The sequence below is a fragment of the Ursus maritimus genome, unplaced genomic scaffold (genome assembly GCF_017311325.1).
Source record: "Ursus maritimus isolate PB19 unplaced genomic scaffold, ASM1731132v1 scaffold_16, whole genome shotgun sequence".
In the NCBI taxonomy this organism is placed as follows: Eukaryota; Metazoa; Chordata; class Mammalia; order Carnivora; family Ursidae; genus Ursus; species Ursus maritimus.
Window position 1 is genome coordinate 13,103,858 of NW_024424008.1, and position 25,657 is coordinate 13,129,514.

Consider the following 25,657-nt stretch of genomic DNA (forward strand, 5'->3'; position numbering starts at 1 on the left):
TTTCTAAGACGCTGCACATCTGTGTTTGCAATCATGTCTTAACCTGAGCTTTGCAAACAAGGATGAAAGTCCATTGAACATCAGTTCTCCATTCAACGGGGTGAGGTAACTCAGAGGATTCCCAAGGCACAAATGCTGCATGGATCTCATTTTTGCCAAAGGCCTCAGCCGTCTTTCCTGATCTCTAAAAGGACTGTTACCATGCAACAAAATGGGCTAATTTGAGCTGCACTTTGTTTAAATAGTGTGCGTGGTAAAGAAAGTGATTTAAGTAAAAAAACAAAATAAAAACAAACAAACAAAAAAACATAGCTGGAAATGCTGCCACTTTATAGCTGTGTGTTCTCGGGTGGGATTACTTAAAAATTTTCTGCGCCTAAGCTTTTTTACTCATTATTTCTCTTCATCTGTTTGTTTGCTGTCTCCCTCGGTGGAAGCTCAACAAAGATAGGGACCTTCTTTATCTCTTTGTAACTCTGATGAGAAGAGTGTTTAGTACATAGTAGGCATTCGAAAGTATTCACTGATTAAAGTATTATGTAAATCAGTATAACAGGGGTGAGGATACCATTCTCACAGGGTTTTCATGTGGATTTAAACAGGGGACACTGTGGAAACGAGATCTGAGCAGTGAACACACCTACCATATCCCAGTACTGTGCTAGGTGATTCACACCTGCTGTCATCTGGACAAATCATAAAGTGCTCAGGAACAGAAGGCTGCCAATGTAATGATCCTAGAATGTTATACGCATAAGCCCTCTGCATATGAACTGAACAGCACAGTGAAGAACGCATTCCAGCATGTGCTCTTTCATGTGTTCATTACCCATTCATCAGTATGTACCAGGTAGCTGCCGTGGGCCAGGCCTGTGCTGAGTCCTGGGCATGTAGGGTGAACAGACATGTTTGCTACCCTCATGGAACTTACTGGCTAGTAGAGAATCTGGCCAGAACGGCAGGTGGGGATAAGGTCACAGAGAACCGTAAATAATACACTGAGTTCAGACTTCATTCTGATGAATGGGTAAAACCAGAGGGTTTGACAGCTGGGACCTGAGTCCCCCGCTTTTTTTTTAGAGAGGTGGGGGGAGGAGGGAAGGGGCAGAGGGAGAAAGAGAATCCCAAGAAGCCCAAGCCAGTTCCCCGCTGAGAGCATAGCCCAACCTGGGGCTCAATCTCACAACGCTGAGATCATGACCTGAGCTGAAATCAACAGTCAGACGCTTAACTGACTGAGCCACCCAGGCGCCCCTGGACCTGAGTCCTTTAAAGCCCCATCCCTGCAGGTCTCACCTAGGCACACTGTTCCCTGTGGCCTTGCCTCTAGGGATGACCACCGTAACATGGGGGAGGAGATTTCAATCCAGTATTCTAATTCACATGGTTACAGGGCAATGTTTTCACTCTCGAGGCACCACTATGGAAGGAATGGTGTGAAGACTCATTTCTGAATCTTCTGCTGGTCTAAAAGGACAGGTACTGAAGGATGGAGTTCAGGGGGAGAAGGAAAGCACTCAGAGATCTGGGGTAACCCCCCCACTCCACCGCTACATGACCGGGAACAGGGTCTGATCACTGATGGGGACTGAATGGCGAACACGTTATGGTGGCAAGCTCCTCCCTCCAGCCATGCAGTGCCCTTCTCCCCACACTTACCGATAGAACAGTCGTGGCCTGTCCAGTTTGGGTCACAGCTGCAAAGGCCGGTGTCTGGGAGGAAGGTTCCATGGCCCGAACACTGGTCCAAGCACGTGGCCCTGGGCGTCTCACAGTTGGTGCCTCCCCATCCCACGGAGCAGTGGCACTCGCCCCTCACGCACACACCCCGGCCTGAACACGTGGGGTCCATGCAGTCCACTGTGACACGGAGCAGAGAGAACACAGGTGAGCGTCTGACCAGCAGAGGTAAGGCTACTTTAAGTGAACCACTCCACTTGGTAGTGTAGGGGGCTTCACCCTGGTAAGAGGACACAGACTTCCCGCGGAGAGACCACTGGATGTGGTAAAGAGGGAGAACTTTAACCAACGGGAGACCTGGGTTCCTGGCTCGATAGGTGGCTGTTTACCTACGGGAGGTTCAGTTCCCTCGCCTGTAAAACGTGGATACAAATTCCTACTTCTTGGTTAGTAAGGCAGAGTAAGAAATACATATCAAGGGGCACCTGGCGGGCTCAATTGGTAAGGCGTGTGACTACGGATCTCAGGGTTATGAGTTCAAGCTCCATGTTGGGTGTGGAGCCTACTTAAAAAAATAAAAGGAAATATATCAAGTGTTAGCATGGTACCCAGAGCCTGCTATGTCTGTAATAACTGCACCACTTAGCGGACCAGACTTCATTTTGTTCCCTTCTGTGTCTCCAGCTCCTGGAACGGTGCTCAGTGCATAGAAGATACTCAAGAAATCTTTGCCAAAGAAACTAGTAGTGTTCACTACTTCATAACACAGTCTTACCATGAAGGTGGGACTAAAAGAGATTCCTTAATTAATTAATTAATTAATTAAGTTTTAAAAGATTTTTATTTATTTATTTGACAGAGAGACAGCCAGCCAGAGAGGGAACACAAGCAGGGGGAGTGGGAGAGGAAGAAGCAGGCTTCCAGCGGAGGAGCCCGATGTGGGGCTCGATCCCATAACACTGGGACCACGCCCTGAGCCGAAGGCAGACACTTAATGACTGTGCCACCCAGGTGCCCCGAGATTCCTTAATTTAAAAGAGAATTTATTTTGCATTTAAATTCCATTAGATGTTATCATCTTCCCAAAGTTCTTGTGATTGACGCAAACTTTCAAACCTCACCTTCCAGAGGGCAAACATTTCAATGACTATTCAAAATGACATGCATTGCCATGAGAGACTCCGGGGAAACAAACTGAGGGCTGCAGAAGGGAGAGGGCGGGGGGATGGAGTAGCCGGGGGATGGGCATTAAGGGGGGCACGTGATGTGATGAGCACTGGGTGTTACACGCAACTAATGAATCGCTGAACACTATATCAAAAACTAACGACGTACTCTATGTTGGCTAATTGAACCTAATAAAATAAAACCCCCCAAACCCCCCAACATTATATTCACAGGCTTTGCACAGCTTCTCCTCACGCACTGGGTGAACTATACAGCCGTAGCTCACAGCCAAGCAAGCCCTTCAGGGCTCCTAGTGCCCAAGGTCAAGGTGGTCTCAAGAGACCTACCCAGAAATAGAGAAAAGAGAATAACTCTGTGGGTTGCCTGTTTTGTGCACTAGAGGAAGTGCTTTACATATATGATCAGATTCAGTTTCTTCCGTAACCCAGTGAAGTACTGATGAGGAAATTAAGGCTCAGAGGCAAAGAAGTTATGCCAGATCATACAGTTAACCCTGCCAGAGAGGAATCTGAAGGTCTGTCTGATTCTGAAGTCAATATTTGTTACTGGGGCTGATTTTCCTAAATCAAAGCTTTAGCTATGGGGCTGCAAAAATGAACAGAGACCTCTAACCTTCCATAAAGCCCTGCATAGGAAAAGCAGAAGGAGAGAGTGGAGGGCCAACTTATCACATGGCTCCCGCTCACATGGCAAGTGCAAAAGACAGCAGAGAGAAGACAGAGTTGGCAAAGGCCGGTCCAACTCTACCAAAAAGTTGTGAGGTCTGTCTTTCATTTTAGGAAGGCAGAGGATTCCTGTTCCTCTTGTAACTGTAGGAGAGAGTGGTGTCCTGGTAGGGATGCAACACGTAGCAGTTGGAAAAAGGGTGGACGGTGCTGCAGTGAGTGTGGTCAGCTTCCTCCAGGAAGCCCTCCTGAGGAAGCCCTATGATCCACAGGAAGGAACTTGGCAACTGATCTCTGAGGTCCTAGGTTCAAGGGTCACGGGACAAAAGGCAGTGGTTCTAGGACCACTGTCAAGTCACATACCTCCTCTGAACGTCCCGTGTCAAAATTATCTACCTCTCAGTTGCTAATGAGGACACTGAGGATTGGAAAGGAGTGTGTGAGCTAAACTGTTGCTAAGAAGTTACTTTTCCATCCTATCAGGACATTCAGCGGCATGACTTAGGCAAGCTGGTCAGAGGTGCTTTTACTTTATTTCTTTATAATTCAGACATGATTTTACTTCATTGACTAATTAAATTTTATAACTCCACATATTTGACTTTTGCAGAAAAGATGGGGAAACCTGGCCCAGGTATGTTAAAGTCGGAGACACAAATGGACAGAGACTGTACAAATGGCCACATTCGGGGAACAGAGGGCCTGTCTGAGGGCCAGCTTATCAAGACGGCGCTTTTACTTTTTAGATCTGGAAAAGGAGTTCAACTTAATGACCTAAATGAGAAATCAGGAGGTCGAAGCCAGGAGCAATCATTTGCTAAAAACAGAATCACGGGAACGACAATAGCAACGACCACAATAATAACAATTAGTATTGATGTAGTCTCTCTTCTGGGCCATATTTTGCTATTCGAGCCTTTACATACACAGTCTCATTTAACCCTAGCAACAATTCTTTGAGGTAGATACCATTACTATCCCCATTTCACAGCGGAGCAAATTAAAGCACAGAGAGGTTAAATAACTTGCCCAAGATCACACAGTGCTAAGTGGAGGAATTTAAATTTGAATCATTCTTCCCTGGTACACATCTCTTGTTATTTCTTCTGTAATCTTACTGGTTCAAAAATACACACATACATGTATACAGATGTAAATGGTTAAAAAATAGCAATAAAGGCAAAACAAAACAAAACAAGAAAAGAAACAGAACAAAGTAGAGAATTAATAAAGCCAAACAAAGGCAAAGAATCTTCTCTCGCAGTCTCTGGACACCACTTCACAATGGTTAAAGCATGACCCACTGGAGTTCTTGGTAATTAAAAATCATAAAAATAATAACAGTGATATATTTTCATGACCAGCCTCACATCTCAGAACCTCAGAAGGATTATTCTGGCCCATTAGGCTACTATGATAACTCCCCAGATCCAGACAGCTTTCCAACTTGACAGGAAATGACTCAGCAATTCCTGTCCCGAGGCCCATAAAGGTATTTCCCGTTCTGGGGGTGCCTGGGCCCAGGCTTCGGGTCGACGCTGTCTCTGAGGCGCCCTCGAGGTTGAATCTATAAATCTGCGCTGTTAGCGAGCAAGCCGAGAGGGGGCCAAGTTTAGCAACAGGCCCTTGGCGTCACAGTCCTGCTCCTCAGACACAACAAGTCTCATGGGGACCCAGGACCAGCAAAGTGAACCCCACACTCTCAGAAGACGGTCCAGGCAAGGAACGAAGACGAGACGACGCTGCTGACAGGACTACCTCCAGGCTCTGAGTCACCACTTCTGAAGGGCTGCTTGGCAATGTGGGTGTGGAGCGCAAGAGAAGACTCGAGGAGGACTGCACCTAACGAAAACACAGCTTGGCTGAACTCGCCGAGCGAGATTCCTGCAGGGATGACGCTGTCCTTGCTGACCTGATACCTACGGCCATTATCTACGCCACCATGACACTCTGCTAGAGATGTCCTCTGTGGGCTTGGGATCTGCCCTCACTTTCTGGGGCCTCTGGGGTGACGGGATGAAAGTTGTCTTCCTTCTATCATAGCAAGAGGGTTTCAGAAATGACATTTGTTTCCCTGGGAGCTGTGAGTCACATTGGGAGACCCAGCCGGCCTGGGCGGGGGGGAGTTCTATGTTGAAGGAGTAGGGGAGAAGTTGGCAGGGAAGTGCGCCGAACTCTGTGTAGAAGACAGTCTAACTTGGTTTCTGCTTAGAAGAGGGCCAACCAGTTACCTGTTTTTCCCTCTGCAGAGCTTGCCATCCAAGCCAAAATTTCTGGCAGAAGCTTAGCCTGTTAACGAAATGAGGAGGCCTGCACGGCCAAGCTGCAAACACAACTCTTCCCCCCAAATGTTCCCTGCTTCAGTGATCACACAAGCTGTTAGATGCTCTTCAGGACCAAAACACAGTGTCACTTTGCACTGCAAAAGGCCTAAGGTGTTCTCTTCTGCCCCTCCCCCACCTCCCTCCAAGTCCTGTTGGCACGGTTCAGGCTTTAAAAAATATGGGGCAATAAACTTCAGAAGAAGAGGGAGAGAGGAAAAAAATAAGCTTGTTAGCTGATGTTTTATAAACACTGTGAAGCCCGTCAGAACAGAGCTGAGGGAGGAGAGAGAGAGAGGAGTGGGGCGGGGTGGTGGGGAAGGCCCCAAGAAGCCTCCATTATAAACACAAGGACTGTGCAATGATGCTTCACCAGAGAAACAGAAATAATAAAAGGAATCAGGACCAGATGGCCCTCCTCAGAAAAGAAAGGAGTCAAAACATTTCTTTTCAAATAGATAACATAAATCAAAGAGCTAAACAACTTTTTTTTTTTTTCTCTTGTAAGTAAGCCTGCGCGCCGGGGCACTGTCCAGTGCCCGCTGAGCTGGGAAAGGGACATCGTGCCCTCCCCGGCCCAACATGACACGGTAGGCTTCGGGGTGGGATGGCCCCACTGCTTCAAGAGGAATCTTCTCTTTGTTTTTCTTTTCTTCTCAGGGCCTTCGCCTCAAGTGACTAAAGTGACAAGGGAAAGCGGATGAAGGTCACCATGGTCGGGATGAGAAAGCCAAGTTCCTTTGTCCCAGACGCTGGCACCCCTCCGCTCTCAGACAGCCCACAGTAACCCCATCAAAGTTAATAGGTCTGAATCAGGACCTCCAGGCACGCTTGGGGTTTACAGGCAGCCTGTCTCAGAGAGGCGCTGCGTTTCAGACACTAATCCCTTCCTGTTCCCCACTCTTTTAGAGTGGCCCCATTATATTGGCTCTCCTCCCCCCCCTTTCTTTCTTTTTTAAGAGAAATGATACCTTGAGAGAGGCCTATGTGTTAAATGGGTTAGAAGCTAGCTCTCCTGGAGCCTCTTCCATCGGTCGCGAAGACGCCAGCGCCCTAGATGGTGGGCAGCGGGAGGGAAGCCTATTAGCATCGTCCACCAGTTTCAGCAGCGACTTCCACCCGTTTCCAAAGACCTTGGATAAAGTGGTTGGGGTGAAACAGGAAATATGCTTCAACTGTCCCCAGAATAATACTAATAATATAAGACCTAACATTTATGGGGCATTTATTATGTGTCAGACACTGAGCTAAGTGCTTTACATGGGTCATTTAATTCAATCCTTATGATGGCCCTCTGAGGAAGGGATTCCCATTTTATTGATGAGGGAAGCGAGGCTAGTTAGTGACACAACCAGGACTCAAACCTCCATCTGATCCCAGAGCACGCACCCTTAAGAGCCACTCTATATTGCTTGTGAATAAGACCCTTCTCATCTACAAGCCCCGTGCAGGCAAGAAGAAAGAGGGCTCTGAAGTAAGCAGACCTGGCGGGGTCCCAGCCCTGCTGCTGGCTAGCTCCGTGACCCCGGGCCTGCCACTGCCCTTCCTCAGGCCACGGAAATGCTCATTATCTCACCAGAGGAGACGGTCTAGGGAAGAACGGTGCACGGTAAAAGCAGAAGCTCACTTTCTAGCCCCCACCACACATAGCTGACTTCATGAAGGAGAGACACGAGCTCCTATGGGCTACACGCGCACACGCCTGTGCTAACAGAAGGCAGAGTCTGAAGGTCTGTAACACTCATATGTGAGACGTGGAGAGGATATGAGCTGAAGGGGAGGAGAAAGAACCTGGGCTGTGGGGCTGGAAACACTGGGCTCAACCCCAGCTCTGCCACCTCCAGCCGTGTGACCCTGGCAGGTCAGGTGAGTATCTGAGTCTGGTTCCCCTAACTAGAACGGAAATAATTACCTCGCCCCATCGGGGTTGAGGTTCAATGATCTCAGGCCTCCAGGACACAGCCTGCATACAGTAAGTGCTCCACATAGGACGCCTCTCTTCCCTTCACCAGCTAGGACTCTGATTTGCCTGTCCTCTTCCGCTAAGCTAATTTTCGCTGCTGGTGGGTGCGTGGCTCGGGGTGGAGCGGCGCCCTGCCCCCCTGGAGGCGCTCCCGGCGCCGCGCCGGCCCGTCCCAGGGCCGGGTGCTGTAGGTGCTGCCGCGCTCCTACCTTCCTCGCAGCTCTCGCCCTTGTAGCCGGGGTTGCAGATGCAGGTGCCCACGATGCAGGTGCCGTGGTTGCTGCAGGCCACGTCGATGCACTGGCTGGTGGGCACATCGCACTCGGCACCCTTCCATCCGCTGTGGCACAGGCACCGGCCCTTCATGTACTGGCCGTTCCCGCTGCAGAGCACGGGGCAGGAGGCTGCGGAGACAGCACGGGAGGTCTGGCGTGAATCAACGCCCAGCGAGGCCCACCTGCCTTTGTCCCTTCTCCCTTCGGCCTGCAGGCCGGACCAAGAGCCTCAAGGGCTTTGCCACAATCCCCATGCGTAGCCATCTGTCTGCGTCTCTTGCTTTATTTCATTCCAGTTTAAACGCATCTGGAATCGTAGGCTAGGGTGTGCTGTGCAGGGCCTGGGGGAGCTAGTGCCCACTGAACGCTGCTCCCCCCCCATCCCCCTCGTAGTACGGGTGCAGCACGTGGTAGCCAGGACCCCGACGCAGGAAGCTTCCACCTGTTCCTTGGTCTTACTGGAAAAGACAGCACTGGGCCTCCTGCCTGCCCCAGTCCCTCCTCCAGCGCTCTCCTGACAGCATTCCAGTTTGCTCCTTTCACCCCTATCTGCGGCACCACTACTGTCTCTCTAAGCCAGCGAAGCTCAGCCTGTCCTGCCTTTCGGGCTCCACTGGAGCCCCACACACTACTGCCCCCATAAGAGAAGAGCTGAGCCCGACGTGGCTCTTTAAAGTATTACCTTCCCATTCTGCCTCTCAGCACAAAGCGTTTTGTGCCATCCGGATGAAGGGCACTATATAAAAATAAACCATACTGCACTGTGCTCTCCGAACCTACCAGCCTTACCGAGATACGATAAGGCTGTTCTATACGTGACTCCCACGTTTAAGTGTGGATGGGATGAGACAGTAATTCTCGTCAGAGGGAATGACTCATCTCCTCTCGCTGCACCACCTTCCCCTGGCCCCCACCTGGCTGCTTTCCCTTTAACGGCACTCAGCAGGTACTCACTGTGGTTCTCAGGACTGCAGCTCTGCTGTCTCAAACCGAGTCTCTTCCACATTAGGAAGAAAGAGAAGAAGCCCCAAACGGTATCATGTCACGTATCATGTCACGGTATTTGCTGGGCGCTGAAAAACCATCTCTGCCTCCCACTGATGAACGACTATTCAAGGGTCACGTCTGGATTCCAGTGTCACCCCATCCAGAGAGCCTTTCCTGGTCCTCATCGTGTCCAAGGTGACAGCCGCTTCCCGAATTTAACCTTGCTGCAGCGTGTTTCACTTGCTCTGTCATTATCTACTTACTTGTCTGCCCCCCTGACCAGACTGAGAGCTCCTGGGCTAGGCCTCGCTCAGTGCTCTAACCCAGTACCTAGCACGGGAACAAGCCCTAAAGGGCACTAAGCAAACACCTGCTGAAGGCGTGAAGAGGGGGGAAGACCAAGGAAAGGAGGCATTTCAGTTTCCCAAGAGGAGTTCCAAAGCCTCCGGACTACAGAGCTCCTTTGGCCTTCGCCCTGTTAACTCTTCCGAGGACAGAAATGAAGGCCGATGCACAGGGTACCTCATGGGTAGCCTTTTAGCCATCTCAGTAGAGGTTAACATTAGCACTGTCTGTACCCAGATACGAGGCAACATTAGGGTCCTGCGTGGAGCAAAGCGGACCCCCTGCAATCCCTCCCCTCGGTGGTCTCAGCGAAGATCCCAGCAACAATGGAGCAGTAACGCAGGCCCAGCCACAAGGCCAGAGAGACCACACTTGTGAAGTGACCGGCAAAGCCCCTTGGCACATGTCCATTATATTTCAAGAATCAAAAAACAAAATGAAACAACCCCCCCCCCCGATAAAAAAACCACCAAAGGCATTTGGCTAAGGCTGAACACTCCTCAAAAAGGAAATCAACTTTTTAAAAGGACCGCCACTGCCACTTCCCCTGCCCCCACCACAGACACAAGGTTCACGGTGACTGCCCCTGTAACAGCGGGTCCTCCCGACCTCCCTGGTCGTGCCCCTGTGAACAATGGGGCTGACGCGGCCATGACTCCACTGCGGACCCCTCTCTCAGGGTTCCGAAGAACGGCCCTGCGGGGCCCTTCTTGTGGGAGGCAGGAGGAAGCCTGGGGTCCTGCGCTTGCTCTGGGAAGTGGGACACGAACCACCCACAGGGCTGGGGGAGTAGGGATCGCACGCAGACACACAGGCCTCACCTCTGCCACAGTCGGGACCCAGGAAGCCGAGGAAGCAGTGGCAGGTCCCAGAGATGCAGTCCCCGTTGCCATAGCAGTTGCTGGGACAGTTATCCACCGACTCTGGCGGGGAAGAGAGAAGGAGAGTTGAAAAGAGGCCTTCTTTACCCAACAGAAGACCCAGGAAAGCCAGGGCCCATACATTCGAGCTCTTCTGGCCCAGTCACTGAAAGGAACCGGCAGTTAAAAATTATACGTTATTTTTACTCTTAGTGCATCTCAGTTGACACTAAGAGATGTGTTCTGGAAAACATCTGCCTGAACCAAGTTTTTATATATCAAATTTGCATCTACAAATGCATTAGAAATTCCGCAGCTAACAGCACCGGGGAAGACAGTGTTCACTGTTAGCAGCGCTGCTCTGTGGAGGCCGGGTGATTGGGTGAGTCTCATGGTCGTCTTCACACTTCCCCTGCTTTACATTTTTCTCATAATGGGCTGATATTCCAGTCACTTGTTCTTTTTCCATAAAGCTACTGGGCATTTGCAGACTGGTCCTCTCCCATCTCAGGTTTTTCCCCTGCTGGTCAGGTGCCCGCTGTGGCCCACCAGGCTAACACGACAGCCTGGAGGCCAGTCTCCCGCTTCCTCTCTCGCTCCCCACCCCGATTCCATCACCACTCAGCAGTCTGAGCCAACTCTCGGAAACAAATCTGATCCTGTCATTCTCCTGCTTAAAACCCTCCGATGGCACCCCATTTATTGAGACAAAAAAAAATCCAAGCTCTCTCAAAAGGCGCAGGAGTTTTCTTTGGTATTCCCTTTGCTGTACCCGCATCCCCAGCATTGTGGCATATGTGGTCATGCCCGCCTTCTGCAGGGATGGGATTTTCTTTTCTTTCTTTTTTTTTTTTTTAAGATTTTATTTATTTTATTCGACAGAGATAGAGACATCCAGTGAGAGAGGGAACACAAGCAGGGGGAGCGCGAGAGGAAGAAGCAGGCTCATAGCGGAGGAGCCTGATGTGGGGCTCGATCCCATAACGCCAGGATCACGCCCTGAGCCGAAGGCAGCCGCTTAACCGCTGTGCCACCCAGGCGCCCCTGGGGATGGGATTTTCTCAGACTCTTCCTACTACTGTTGCTATTTCTGTGTGACCTGACAAGGAAATACGGAGTTCATGTAAGAAAGATTTGAGCAAGAAAAAAAAAGAAAAAAACAAGGTCACTGTTTTGTAGCTTCAGGTAGTAAACCTGGTACCTAGAAAATCTGTTTATTTGGAACAGATTGCTTCTCAATAGTGCTGGATGTGGTATAAAGGAAAGAAGCCCCTCTCTACTGAAGCCTCCTTTGTGCCACATGTTTCCACAAAGGTTACCTCATTTCACTGTCACCAAATCTGCAAGCGTGTATTGTTACTTCTATTTAAAAAAAGAAAAAAGAGGAGGCTCAGAGAAAGATGAAGTGGCCTGCTTAGAACCATGAAGACACTGAGACCTGGAGGCAGGATTTGAATCCAGGACTCTGGGCCTCATCTTCTTCAATGATACGGTGCCCTCTGAGCCTCGAGGGAACTCACTCCACAGCAGAAGCCTGGAGAAGGAACAAGGTGACAGGTCTATGTACAGTAAGTCTGGTCCTGAAGACAGCAAAGGATCCTGCTGTGAGGTAGCAAATTCTAGGGCTTTCGGGGTTTAAAGGGATCCAAGAGACCATAGCCTAATGCTCTCATTTAATAGTGAAGAAAACTGAGACGCGGAGAAAGGGTGGTGACTCAGCCAAGGTCTCAGAGTGAGTCGGCAGGGTCAGGCTGGGGGGACAGAGTTAAGGGTTCAGCCTGTTGTCTTAGCACACGGCTACAAGTCACGCAGCTAAGACTAAGGCCTCTGCTAAATGAGATGTTAGCATCGAAGACATGGGTCTTTGCCCACAGGAAATCTGCAGGCTAATTGGGAGAACAAGATGACAGCTGTCACCCAGGCAGCGGCATGGAAGCTGTGCCTGGAGGTAAAGACACCTGGTTCTGGGGCCCATCTTCTAGTATCAGGCTGGGGGGCCTAAACTAACTTCCTGCCCCTCTCTGGGCCTCACCTCCTTCCTATATGAAATGAAGGCGATAGCAGAGATGAGCCCTAGGACTGCTTCCTGTTCTAAAATTTTGAGTCTATAATTAATTAAGAGGGCAACTGTGCAGAAAAGGTGTCCAGACAAGGAAGGGCATTGAGCCTTAAAAGCAAAAGGGCAATGGCAGCTGATGTGGGACAAAACCAGCAGAGGGAAAGCTTCTTGGAGAAGGTGGGCCTGAGGAATGGTTTGGGTACGGATCGATTAGGGAAAAGACAGAGGGAGGGTGAGGAATTCATAGCGTGGTGCATTTCCTGGAAGTCTTTTCCCAACTGTCTGCCATTATTAACTTGGAAACTACTTAAAAAGGATTCAGGAGTTCAAATTATGTGGGGGTGCCTGGGTGGCTCAGTCGTTAAGCGTCTGCCTTCGGCCCAGGGCCTGATCCCTGGATCCTGGGATTGAGCCCCGCATCGGGCTCCCTGCTCCCCTGGGAAGCCTGCTTCTTCCTCTCCCACTCCCCCTGCTTGTGTTCCCTCTCTCGCTGGTTGTCTCTCTCTCTGTCAAATAAATAAATAAATAATCTTAAAAAAAAAAAAAGAGTTCAAATATGTGGTTCCTTTTGTGAATGGGTGGGAAAGTCCACTCACTTGATGTTGTCCCTCTTGCTAACAAGAGCTGCACTTTACATGAACACAGAGTTAAGAACAAGAGGGCCCGATCGAGCAAGCGCTCTCCTTACAGCACAAAGCCGTCTGGGCCTTGGCGGAGCGAGGCTCACAAGCCAGGACCCTGAGCACTTCTGCTCTCCCTTGGCTTTGCCTGGAAGAATCCATGCTCCTACTGCCTTTAAGTTAGAAGTGTCTTTCTAGACAATGACTTTGGAAGTTCCCTTCTGAATATGCTTTTAAAAATAAGAATTTTGAGGGGCCCCTGGGTGGCTCAGTCAGTTAAGCATCCAGCTCTTGATCTCAGCTCAGGTCTTGGTCTCGGGGTCATGAGTTCGAGCCCTGTGTTGGGCTCCATGCTGGGAGTGGAGCCTACTTAGAAAAAAAAAAAAAGAATTTGGAATAAAGTTTAAGCAAGATTATGTTCACTTTAAGCTACTGGTTGATGGGTCCAACCGGGGAGGGTAGGTTCCACCTTCAGCACTGCAGAAGGGGTACAGGGCAGAAGCAGGAAGTTTGGCTGCCAGGTCCTGTTCTGCTACTGCATGGCTGTGGGACCTTGGCCATGTCACTTGATCTCCCCGCACCTGTTTCCTCATCTTCACGCTTGCTCCTCCCTTGCTTCCCTGCATGGCAACACCTAGTCCTTTCAAATCCAGCTCAAATGTCACCTCCTCTGAGAAGCCTTCTTGACTTCTTAAACAGGCTAAGTTACTCCCAGGACTTTGTCTCCCTCACCCCTATTAAAGCATCATGTAATCTACATTGTTGCTCTCACTGAGAGAATTCAACCAGATGATCTCAGAGATTCCCCCCCCAGATCTAAAATTCTCTGGTTCAGTGCTTCTCAAACCCAGGAGTATAAAATATGTCTCTTAATAAATTACCATAGTTACTAGCTGCATTTTCACAGGATCAATTGCAGATAAGTGTTACACACTGTCTAGATTTTGATTTATGAAGTCCGCAAGATACAAACCTGTTAATCATCTACCAAAAAGCCTTCACAGTGAACCAGTGAGGAAAATACATTTTCTGTGACTGAGTGCGGTGCTGTTTGCTACGTCTGACAGAAGAGAAGCCTGTTTGCTTCGAAACTTGCCCCAGGCTGTTGGGGTCAGAGAAGGCAGAAGTTTTAGCAGATGCGGAATAATTTTACGATAGCAACAAGGAAGTCGAAGGGAGACATTTAGAGAATATTTCTTTCGGACGGAATGTTCACGTCTATAGCTTTTCTTCCATTTGGAAGGCTTTCAAGTACTTGGGGCCCACTTGGGACCGCACAAATAATGAGTCTGCACTAACCAGGTATCTCTGTACCAAACACGAGCACACAAGAGACACTCATTGGCTTGGGAGAAGTGTGAACTCTATTGCATAAATGTTATGTTTCCAATTAGTGTCTGGTGAATTCCTTCCCCCCATCGTTCCTCCCTGCTTTGCTCACGTTCCGACTGCAGCTGCCTTCCTTTAGCAGAAGGGGTACCTTTGGACTGCTCAGACCGGAACTATAATTGCAGCTGCCTATGAATTACTGATTTTCATAGTCAGGTGGATGGTATGCTGGGGGACTGGGGGAGGGGGGCTTTTCCCCTGGCTTTTGTTTTTCTCTCACAACAGTGGGTCCTGCCAGCAGATTTAATTTTCAGGAGCTTGTTTCTTCTCTCAGTATTGGAATGTGGAGTTTAAATGCGTCCTTAGCTAGTTCTCTGGATATGTGTTGTGAGTGGGTGTGTTCCCTGGATGTGGTACGAACTATTGTTCGACATACAAAGGAGCGTCTGCAGAAGGAAGAGAAGACAACGCTCCTTCCTAGAGCAGACGTGGAAACCCCAGACGCCTCCGTGAACCCATGACAGTGCCTCACTTTGTCTGCTCGCGACCCTTTCCCAGGCAGAGCGCTAGCGCTGCTGTGAAATGAGACGGCGAAAGGGGGTCAAGTCAAGGTCAAGGTGAAAGAAGATCACAGTTGATAAATACATCCTCCTGCTCTGGGGTTGACGTCCGGGAAAGCCTGCCTTCAGTTTCTACCGTTTGCTTTCCATTTTTGCAATCCCAAAGCCTCACTTTGTAGGAAACAAGGAGAGACCACAGAAGAAATCCTGCCTGGAGGGGGACTACGAGGCAGGCTGACTGCCCACTGGACTCCTGCTTCACAGCAGTCACAGCAGAAGAAGAAAGGAGGCTCTTCTCTTCCAGCAGCTCACCATGGCCATCGGAGCCTGCTGACGGATTCCGGAACCGAAGAGAGAAGGAATCAGCCGTGAGTGGTGCTGGAGCTCACCAGCCATCCTCCGTCTCTCTTCTCCACTCATCCAGTACTTATCCCTCCCTTCCAGCGCCTCTTCTATCCCTTGTTCCCCTGTGATGCGTCCCAGCCAACAGAAGCACCTTCTTCCACTGCTTCTCTTGTTGCTCCTTAAGTCGTAAATGCGGGTGTCAGCAACTCTTTCGGAGCAGTTGCTTGAAGAACCAAGGTCTACCTATTACGCAGCGGAGATCCACTCTCTGGTGCTTCCTTTTGGCTTCTCTGTAGGATAGATGTTAATGCTTCAGGCAAGAGGAAGGAACTCGGACTCCGGGACGGTCAATTGCATGACTGGACGTATGACCTTGACGGCAACTAGAGAAATGTATACTTTAGGTTACATCTATTACATCTTCTTTGATCCTGGAAGGGGATTAGGCTTATTACTGGCAACAAGGAAAAGAGAGGAAGACAAACTAGATGGCATAGCGGGGGATTTACTTCTACAGCAACTCAAGGTGGAGAGACGACTCTAACAGAGACTCTCTCATGTCCTCCAATGGAACCACGAAAGGTGCACATGGATTTTAACTTATTCTTCATAATAATTGTGAGCAATGGGTCCCTTGGCCGTTATTTTACACATTTACAGCTCTCAGATGGAGACTGCGAGCTAAAGTCACCTTCTCAAGGTCACACAGCTGTAAGGGCAAATCTGGTAGGTGAACCGGGTTCTATCTGATGCCAAAGAAGCCAGAGTCGTGGTATTTGGCCTGAACCAGAGCATGGGCTCTGGAGCCAGAATGCCTCCCGCTAGCTCTGTGCCTTTTGGACAAGTCGTCTCCACATACCAGTTTCCCCATCTGTGGAATGGGGTTAATAATAGCACCCACGTCACAAAAAAACAAAAACAAAACAAAACAAAAAACAAAACAAACAAAAATAATAGCACCCACCTAAGAGAGTTATTTTGAAGAGCTAACGGCGTAGCAGTGTGCATGTGAAGAGGTTTGCTCAGGCCTTGGCAGACTTGCTATTTTGGTTTTAAGGAAGGGTCACACATGCCTTTCATTTGTGAACCAAAGCAACATACTAACTTGGTCTAATGAATCCCAACAAGGCCATGTGGGCTTTTGGAGGTGAACGCACACGCATATACATATAAAGCACACAGCAACTCCCCATGGTAACACAGGAAAGCAAACAAGCAGTGTGTTAAATGCGAAGAAGGCAGGGTGTTCGGGTATATTCTCTCCTGGGGAAAAGCACTATCAAAACAAATTAAACCTGTTGTCTCCCAGAAGCCCAAACACAGGCAGATTCATGCCAACATCTGAAAGAACTTGTCTCCCTGTGTACTTGAGATTGGCACTGGGAAGGTGCCAGGTGCTGCAAAGCTGTTCCATGGCCTGGGAGGTGTCGGTCCCTGTAGGCGCCCCAGCTCTGCGTGCAGATGATGGGATTCAAAGGCCTCCAGTCTGCAACAGTCTAGGTCAATGCAACGACAAAAATTTGACAAAGCCCCTGACAGCCTGGGCTTAAAGCCAGTTCTGCCCCGGTATTTGAACTGGGGGATCTGTTCTCAATCATACCCAGAAGTTTACCAACCACTATGAAGAGCAGCTGTAAGGAGGGGGTCTAGGGAAAAAATGATGATTCCCTTGATTATATTAAGTTTTGGTTATTTTTGTTAATTCTTTCTTTGGGGGGCACACAGAGTCTCACCAATGAGACCATGAGCTCCTTGAAGACAAGCCTCAAGTCTGGTTCCCCAAAAAGTCTGGTGTCTGCTACACACAAGGCAAGTACCCAGTAATATTCACTGTGTTGAGACACAAGGGGAAATGGAGGAAAGAGGGCAGGAGGCACACGGCACGACAGTCAACTCCGGAGAATGCCTGGTGGCCAACAAAGCTATCGTTTCCTTGCCCTACAGTCTCCGACGTGCCATGCCTAGAATCAAGGGACTGGGAGGAAGTGCAAGTCTGTACTGTCCTCTCAGACCATATCTGGAGTTCAGCAGTTCACATCTGGGAGCCACATTTAAGAGACGGATAAGACGAACTTGAGCATGCTCGTTGAAGAGCAATGAAGAGAAGGATAAGAGGACTTCCACACACATTTCACATATAGAATTCCTGAGTGGCTCAGTCAGTTCAGCTTCTGACTCAATTATGGCTCAGGTCATGATCTCAGGGTCATGAGATCGAGCCCCGTGTCAGGCTCTGTATTGCGTGCTGGGCGTGGAGCCTGCTTAAGATTCTCTCCCTCTTTCTCTGCCCCTCCCCTGCACTGTACCCCCCACCCGACACCTCACTCTCTCTCTCTCTAAAAAAAAAAATCCTGAAGGAATTGGGAATTTAGCTTACTCAGGGGGTACTGACCTCTGTTTAAAAGTATCTGAAGGGCTATTATGTAAGATAAGGACTGGACTTTTGTTTTGTGGTCCTAAATTAGGTTCATTAGGGCCAACAAGTAAGGACTACAGTCCCATGGAAATGGACTTAATTCCAAACAAGAAAGAATCTTGTAAGAGTCAGAGCAGGGTGCTATTTACTTTTGTTGGGTCATATTCTGTTGATGTGTGTGGAACTGCCCATATACTATAAACTTCCTGAGGGCAGGAAACGTGTCATTTGCTTCTGACTCTTTAGTCAATAGTGCCATCCTTGCTCACAGCAGGTCTTTGGCTGAATGACAAGATGAAGGGACTGGGTGGCCCATAAGATCACACCTTCTCAGTCACGGGCTGCGTTCAAACTGATGACCGGCAGAGAGATTGGGGTGGCATTAAAAATAAGATTCTAAACCTGAAACCTTAGGATTCCGTGAGTCATGCGTGAGGGAACAGGCCTGGACTGTATCGAGAAACTTGGGTTTTAGTCCCACTCCTGCCACCAGCTCGTTGGGTGACGTTGGCCAGGCCCCTTCCTCTCTTCGGGTCTCCCTTTTCATGTACAAAATTAAACTCACTGAGCACATATTTACTGAGCACCCACTCTGGCTCAGGAAGGGTTCCAGTGAAGTGGATGGCTTCGATCATCTTTCAGATCCAGCCTATGGTCTCACGGATGAACCCGAATTATCAGTTGTTAGAATACTACACAAACATGAAAAAGTGGAGAAATTCCTCATATTTAGGGTTTGAAGGGGAAAAGGAAGTTTGCTCATTGAAGGGCTGACTTTAGATTCTCACACCTCCCGTCTGTGCCTTCGGATAGCTAGCATCATGTCACCGTCGTCCTGCGAGAGGGGCTGCGAGGCCGAGTCCTCAGGACAGGGCTGGAGAGCAGGCAGCTCCCTGGCTTCCAGCTAAGAGCCCTTCCTCTGCTCTGGCAGCTGTTGGCAGAAGCTCTCACAGGTGTCAGAGGCCCCCTTGTGGACTCTGGTTCTGCTGCCTGGCCTGGAGAAGGTTGCACGTGCAGTCTCCTCCCCTGTCCCGCGAGCACAGGCCAGAGAGGACACAGAGACACGACGTGGAGATGAGGCTGTGCTGTTCAAGAAGAGAAGGGCCTTCAAAAGAGAAGTACATGTCCACATGTTTGGAGACACTTTTCCTTCCCTTACAGATCTATCCATCCTCCACCGGCAGCTCCTTCCGAGGAGTAATGCCAGGGGGCCGAGACGCTGTCACCTCCTCGCTGGCCACAGCTGACTGGCCTGGGGGGAGCACCCGACCCAGACCGACTCAGGACACAGGCGGACTGGCGCTCTGTGATGGGGCCTGGTGCACAGAGGATCTGGGCCCATCAGAGACCCACTCTCTAGTATTTGAACTAAAATGCACCCCGGGAGTGTGGGGTGTGAAGTCTCAGTTAACTCATCTATGAAACGAGAAAACCGTTTGCCTTACACAACTGCCACAAAGATGAAATAAAGCCACTACATACGTATGAGTCCGTGTATACGTATGTATGCGCACGTGTGTGTATACAGACAGGCACCTGGGACACAGGAGGCGCCCAGGAGATGTTGCTTTACTCCCGTCCCTTGTACAGTTTCAGTGATAAACCTTTAGCCTCTGTCAGTTAGCTGAAGGGCTTGTTAAAACATGGACCGCTAGGCTCTACCTCCAGAGTTTCTCGTGTCATAGGTCGGGGGCAGGGTCCCTGGTGATAGTGATGCCCTTGGGTACCCTGGCTACCACTCTGAGAACCAGTGGTCTGGAAGAAAGGCTGAGACTTTGCACACACGTCTATCACAACAAGCCAGCGAGGACAGAGAGACCTAAACTACGCGAGAACGCCGTAACGTGTGGACCACTTCCAAGGAGGAGGGCCTGGTCCTCCAGGAGGTAGCACTGGCATAGCTCTTGAAGAACAGGCAGCCTTTTGAAATGCAAAGCAGTCTGGGCAAGATGCGGGTCGAGCCAGAGCCAGATTCAGAATAATCATCTCTGCTGCTCCCACGCAGCGACCTGCTGATCGGCATGCCAACTTCATGTCAAGTCTGTCTTTAGAACAAATTATGTAAGAAATCAGGTTTTTAAAAGCTCTACTCAGCTGCTGGCTAGAGAGTTCCATCTAATGAACATCACTTCGTGCTGAATTATTCTGTGATGACAGACAATGGAGGAACAGAAACATGCTCTGTGGGGGTGGGGTGGGGGTGCTGCTAATTATTCTCCCATCATTTACCCAGGCTTGTCACCAAGCTCGATACGGCTCGCGAGCTACACGGAACACCAGGTCAGCGCGGTCTGGTCTGAGAATGCACAGAACTGTGTAAAGATGACCTGGAGACCCGCAGGTTAAGAACACCCATGGCGCCAGGAATTCACCTGGAAAGTGGAAATGTCTGGGCTGGATTCCCTTTGGCCTGGACCACTGTGTCGGCATTCTGAGGGGACTTCCGCCTGCAGCCTTGTCCCTTTCAGTCTGCCCTATACCTGCAGGCCCGGGCTGTCATTCTGGAACTGAGCATCTTTGGACCACGGAGAGGCCGCTGCTTCTCAGCATCCACAGTAGGTACCACAAACTGGAGGCCTATGGACACTTTTGCTTGTACAGTGTTTAAAAAGTCTGAGTTAGTTGCCAGGATTTCTAAAAAAGGAGAGCTCAATAAAAAATCTCAGCGGTGGCTTTTCCTGAAACACCGGACGATCCAGCATGGCAACGATCTCTCCTCATTGAGGGGAGGCCCAGACGCTGCGGTCACCTGCTCGGTCCCCAGGACATCTGAATATATGACCCTGGCCTGGAGCAGTGTTTCTAAATGTCATTTACTTGGGTACCACCTGTACGCCGTTGCCATAGGCACATACTATCTGCCTTATTATTCACTTAGTATTTTGGGCTCATTTATTGTCTTAAATTCATTTAAAACAGAAATTTGAAATAATAGTTTGATATACCTAATTACATTTTTTCCAGCATACTAAAATAAATACATCATTTTTGAAAGAGAGTCTGTCCATGTATAATGCAAAATCATCTCAAGAAGTATACCGTAGGAAATGTTAGAGAGGAGAAAGCCCAAATTTCTGGAACCGGGAGTTTAAGGCTCAACTTCTCTTTCCAAAATATCTTCTTTGCCACAAGGGTCCTCCTCATGGCCTCTTCATGCTGCTGCCAAATTGCTCCCCAGCCCTTGCCAGACCCACACCCCCTTTCCAGCCAACACTGACCGCTGCACCTGCGAAGCATGCTCCCGGCCCCCATACACACGTCCAGGACCTGACTATCCTTCAAGCCTCCTGGGATACCTTCTAGCAAGATGGGCCTTTCTCTCCCTCATCTGAGTCCTGATGGCAATTTCCCTCTCTCCTTCACTTATCACCTACTGCTTTCCACCTAGCAGTCTAGTTATTTATGAGTATAGCTCTCTTCCCCTAGTGAACTGCAAATTCTTTGAGAAGAAGGAATCCATTTCCAATTCCTCATCTCGTCTGTGTCTCCCAAGTGACGGGTCCACTGCCTTGTCTGCAGGAGCCGTTCCCTCAACACTTGTTAAATATCAAATGACAAAGGGCAACCTGTGGTTGAATGAGTGTCCTTTGGCGTGTGAAGCCTCACATCCTAAGGCCGGGTTCCTTCTGTGGGGGTCTGGGCTCTTGGCTACCTTGCTGACTTTCTTTTTTTGTTTTTATTTTATTTTATTTTTTTCCAAATTTCATTTCTTTTTTTTTTTTTAAGATTTTATTTATTTATTTGACACAGAGACAGCCAGTGAGAGAGAGAGCCAGTGAGAGAGAGACAAGCAGGGGGAGTGGGAGAGGAAGAAGCAGGATCCCAGCAGAGAAGCCTGATGTGGGGGTCGATCCCAGAACGCCAGGATCACGCCCTGAGCCTAAGGCAGACACTTAACGACTGAGCCACCCAGGCGCCCCTTCAAATTTCATTTCTATACATTTTTTCGGGAACTGCAGCTTCATTTTCATTTCTCTTCCTCTGGGCCTGCTACATTCAGCTAGACACTGTATCAGGCTCTCTTATCCTCAAACAGAACCAACCGTGTGTTTGGGGGAACCCGCAGTAATAGGACTTTGCAGACCCCCAGCTCTTCTCCCTAGCAAGAACTGTCAGGATGGCTTCTGTGAATTATGGACCAGAATTACTTCTTTCAGGATATAACAAAATAAAATGATTAACAAGATGGATAAATCTCTGACACTGGTGGATTTTTCTTTACAATAACTGTAATGTGTGTCGGTCAGTCGCACAATGATTTGAGCAGTATTTCTTTCTTATTTATCTAGTAGGTAACACTCGACATGATAACGTGGGTCTGTCTTTGGGCCAGAGGCCAAGCTGGACTTCTGCTGGACACCAAATCCTATTAGAGATCATGGTAATGCAATTATATGCTCAAGTTAAATATTTTATAGCTTCTCTAGCCATCTAGACAGATCACTCCCTCAGCCTCTAGGCAGAAACTGCCCAAATGGTAAAAGCAAAAAACTACATATCTTGTAAAGAATTGAGAAATAGCTGCTGTTGTGAAAAGTTTGTGGAAACTTCTGGCCACCTCTGACTCTCTGGCAGCAGCAGGAATCTAAGCCACCATTATACTAGGTTATAATCAAATGTCGGCCCTTGACTGGGCCAGACCCGGAGGGGAAGTCTCCCTAGTTCCCTGACCCATGACATGCTGGTCCGTCCATGTGCCAGGCCCGTCTGCTCTCTGCCCAGTGACAGGTTTGAAGCAGACTGTACTCTCAGCTGTCCGCCTGCTTGACTGATAAGAGCCCATGGGGTCCCCGAAGCACTGGAGCGCGGCCCCTGTGGTTGGCCAGCCTCCTTCCTAGGACCCCGGTTCCTTCCCCTGGTCCGCTGGGCTGGAGTGTGAGCACGAACCCAGGCGTGGTCAGCTGGGCTCTGCCTCCCCATGCTTGGTCTCTAACCCCTCAGCGCCTCAGGGCTGGACCCCGGCGTAATTCCTGCATAATCTGACTTCATTGGCCGGAAATCCCTGACCTGGGACTGACCGTGGGCCATGCAATCAGACAGCCCAGGGTCTGACTTCCGGCTCCGACTCTCACTGGCTGTGCAGCCCTGGGCAAATCATTTACGGTCTCTGAGTTCCAGGTCCTTACTGACTATCTCATAGCGCAGACGGGGGTTAACTGAGATACTGCATGTGAAGCGCTCTGTGGAGCTTGCAGTAAATTTCTCATCAGTGGTACGTAGAACGAAAGGAAGTCAAAGCTAACCAAACCAAGCAAACCCATATTGGGCAGGCCAAGTCAGAGACCGTGTGATATAAGAGAAAGAGCACACACTTTAGAGCAAGACCCTGGGCATTCTCATTGCACTCTGCCACGTCCTGTGTGACCTCGGGCAAGTCCTCTCACCTCTCTATGCCCCGGTTTCCTAGTCTGTAAGATGGGAGTGATTATACAGCCCGACACACAGTAGGTGTTACAGGATTATCGAGTGAGTGACTACGGATGGGGGCCATAGCCTTTCCCGGCTGTCCCCCGGCTGACCTCAGCCCACTTCTCCCTCATCAAGGGCTGCTGGTACGCCGTGCACACAGGTATGTGCACTTGCTGACGCTAGGACAAGAGGAAGCCAGGCTCTCGGCTCAGGAAAGCAGCGACTCAGGCTCCAGCAGCAGCCCCACCCAGCGCTGGCTTCAGTCATTAAGACACAACTGAGCCCGCGTAAGATGTCAGGTTTACGCTGTCCGCATGACGCGGTGTGGCACACTGAGCCGCGCCCACGCAGAAGAGCTCGGCCTGCCAATTCCCTTTGCCTTTGGCTCAGACCCCCAGTGCATGGATAAACATCCCAGAAACATCACTACCTTTCTGTGAAACGTGACCTATAAGGGTCCGGCCTCTCCTCGATGCCCTGGGGACATTTCCCACGAGCCCCTTCATCTGGCCAACTCCGCTACTGCTCACCCTGAGAACCCTGGTGGTGCCCGCAACAAGGGCAGGGGGCTGTTCTGCTGACTGGGCCTGATCCCTTGCTACCGCCTCGTTGCGGGCCCAGTAGCCGAAGGCAGAGCATGCACGCGTGCACACACACGCGTCCGTGCAAGAAGCCGCTGGAGCGGCCCGTGCTCATGGTTACACTTCAGGTGAGGGGCGGATGCTGGGCTTGCTGGGTCTTAAGGCTTCCATAGGACATAGCAGAAGCAGGAAAAGAGTGGCCACCCTCCCGGGGAACAGACTCCCCCTGCTGGGCCTTCTGCCTCCTCTGGGGGCTAGAGTGAAAGACCCCGGGTCCTGAGCGCTGCACCTGTAGGGACAGCATCTCTGCCTGCGTCAGCCTCGGCCACCCAGCCTGCCTCCCTCCACCTGCCATTCCTGCGGCTGGCCAGCACTCTGGAGGAGGCAGGCACACGTTCTCTCCAAAGCACTTGGGTCTGAGGGGCTGCAGCTCTGGGCATCTGATGGTTTGGAAGGTTTAGGGAGAACGGCTTTAATTCACGATGGCTGAGTGTAACCCTTCGTCCCTCCCGGGGCCCAGGGAAATCCCAACCTTCACCCTCGACTGCTAGGACAGTAAATTAAGAGAAAGACACTGGGCCAGAGAGCGCTTCCAAACATCCTCTGAAAGTCAGAGGTGTGCTAGAATATTTGACCCCTCACTCTTCCCATGTAAGCTTCTTAGATCTGAAGCACAGATACAAGTTTTTAATAACAAAGGAATAAAATCCAGACATTCAGTGAGGGAACAACAGCAACAGTGATGGCCCTCAGCACCACCCTTGACTGAGTCCTGCCCTGTGCTAGGCCCTGCGATAAGCTCACAAATCTCTTTATCATCTCATCCGAGGCTCACCCAGCCTTAAGCGTTAGGTATCACTATTCCTATTTTTCAGAGGAGGAAATGAAGACTCAGAAAAGGGAAAAGCCTTGCTCAAGATTACAGAGGCAAGAGCTGGTAGGTCTCCCAGACAACTAGTTACTGGAAACTAGTTATCTCCAGGCCTGCCACCCCCAGGGCAATTAGCACTCGGTGGGCCAAAGGGTCTAAGCCCCTCTGTAGCCCCTGCTCTCAGTTCATGGTGAGGCCAAGAGCAAACGGTTGGTAAACAGTCAGCTGAGATATGATGAAGTCGCAGCTGTCTGATAGGGGTGACAAGAAGGTGGGTCACGATGCGGTAAGGGCCTGCGGTGAATCCACGTGGAAAGCCCCGAGGGGGAAGCAACACCTCGGGGTCCCCCAGGTACACACTGCCATGCAGCACTGGGGGCCCAGCAGGCAGGGACCAGGCAAAAAAGGGCCCTCGGAGCATTTAGAAAGAGGAACACGTTCAAAGGCAGGTGTTCTCAGAATCAGGTGGGGCAGCAGGGTGGGAAGCGAGGGTGAGCTGCGGATTGAGGCCACGAAGGGTGGTCTGCTGGCGGATGCCGGTAATGAGGGCTAAGAGAGACTTGTCCCAGTTTGAACTGGAGGCCCCAAGTGCCCACCGCTGCAAATATCCCTCCTATCTAAACAACCTCTCGAGACCAGCAGCAACCAGCCTGGCTAGAACCACAGGTTTAGGCCGAGTGCCCTGATTCCACCGCCCTCCCCCAAGAAAACGTCTTCTTGCAGACCCTCAGCCAGTCAACATGCTTCTGCTTTGAGATTCGGACTCCAAGTACAAATTAAAGAAGATCACAGGGGAGCCAAAGGCACGTCCAGTGGAACGCAGGGGCACCTCATGATCTCGTCTAACCTTTCTGCGGCTCAGGGAAGGCTATCACCTTCCTCAAGCTCTCACAGCTGGATGGCTGCAGAACTGAATGGGCTCTTCCGTTCTGTCACGTCAGCATGCTCCTGCACTTCCAGTAGCTTCTCGTGCTGGATTTTTGTTCCGTGGCTCCTCCCTTCCTTTCTTCCTAACCAGAGCCTCTGTGCCTTCTTGGCCCACCCTAGGCTACAGTGACCCTACCTTCTCTGTTGGCCTTCTCTAAATCCCCTTGTCAATTCACCATCACTACATGGTAACCCCCGGCCTCATGCTATCAGTGCTAATTCTCGGGCTGTGAGAAGCTCTTAAAGGACAAGGACC

General features: G+C 50.1%; 1 protein-coding gene across 1 annotated transcript in view; it reads right to left on the bottom strand.

Annotated features, from left to right (window-relative positions):
- Positions 1-25,657, bottom strand: part of TENM4 (teneurin transmembrane protein 4) — a 220,777-nt gene that overhangs the window by 139,594 nt on the left and 55,526 nt on the right. Inside the window, exons 6-8 of the mRNA XM_040630912.1 lie at positions 10,246-10,347; positions 8,027-8,221; positions 1,660-1,860 (exon numbers count right to left, since the gene is read on the bottom strand). Coding sequence (XP_040486846.1) covers positions 1,660-1,860; positions 8,027-8,221; positions 10,246-10,347 — 498 coding nt within the window. The remainder of the gene's footprint in view (positions 1-1,659; positions 1,861-8,026; positions 8,222-10,245; positions 10,348-25,657) is intronic.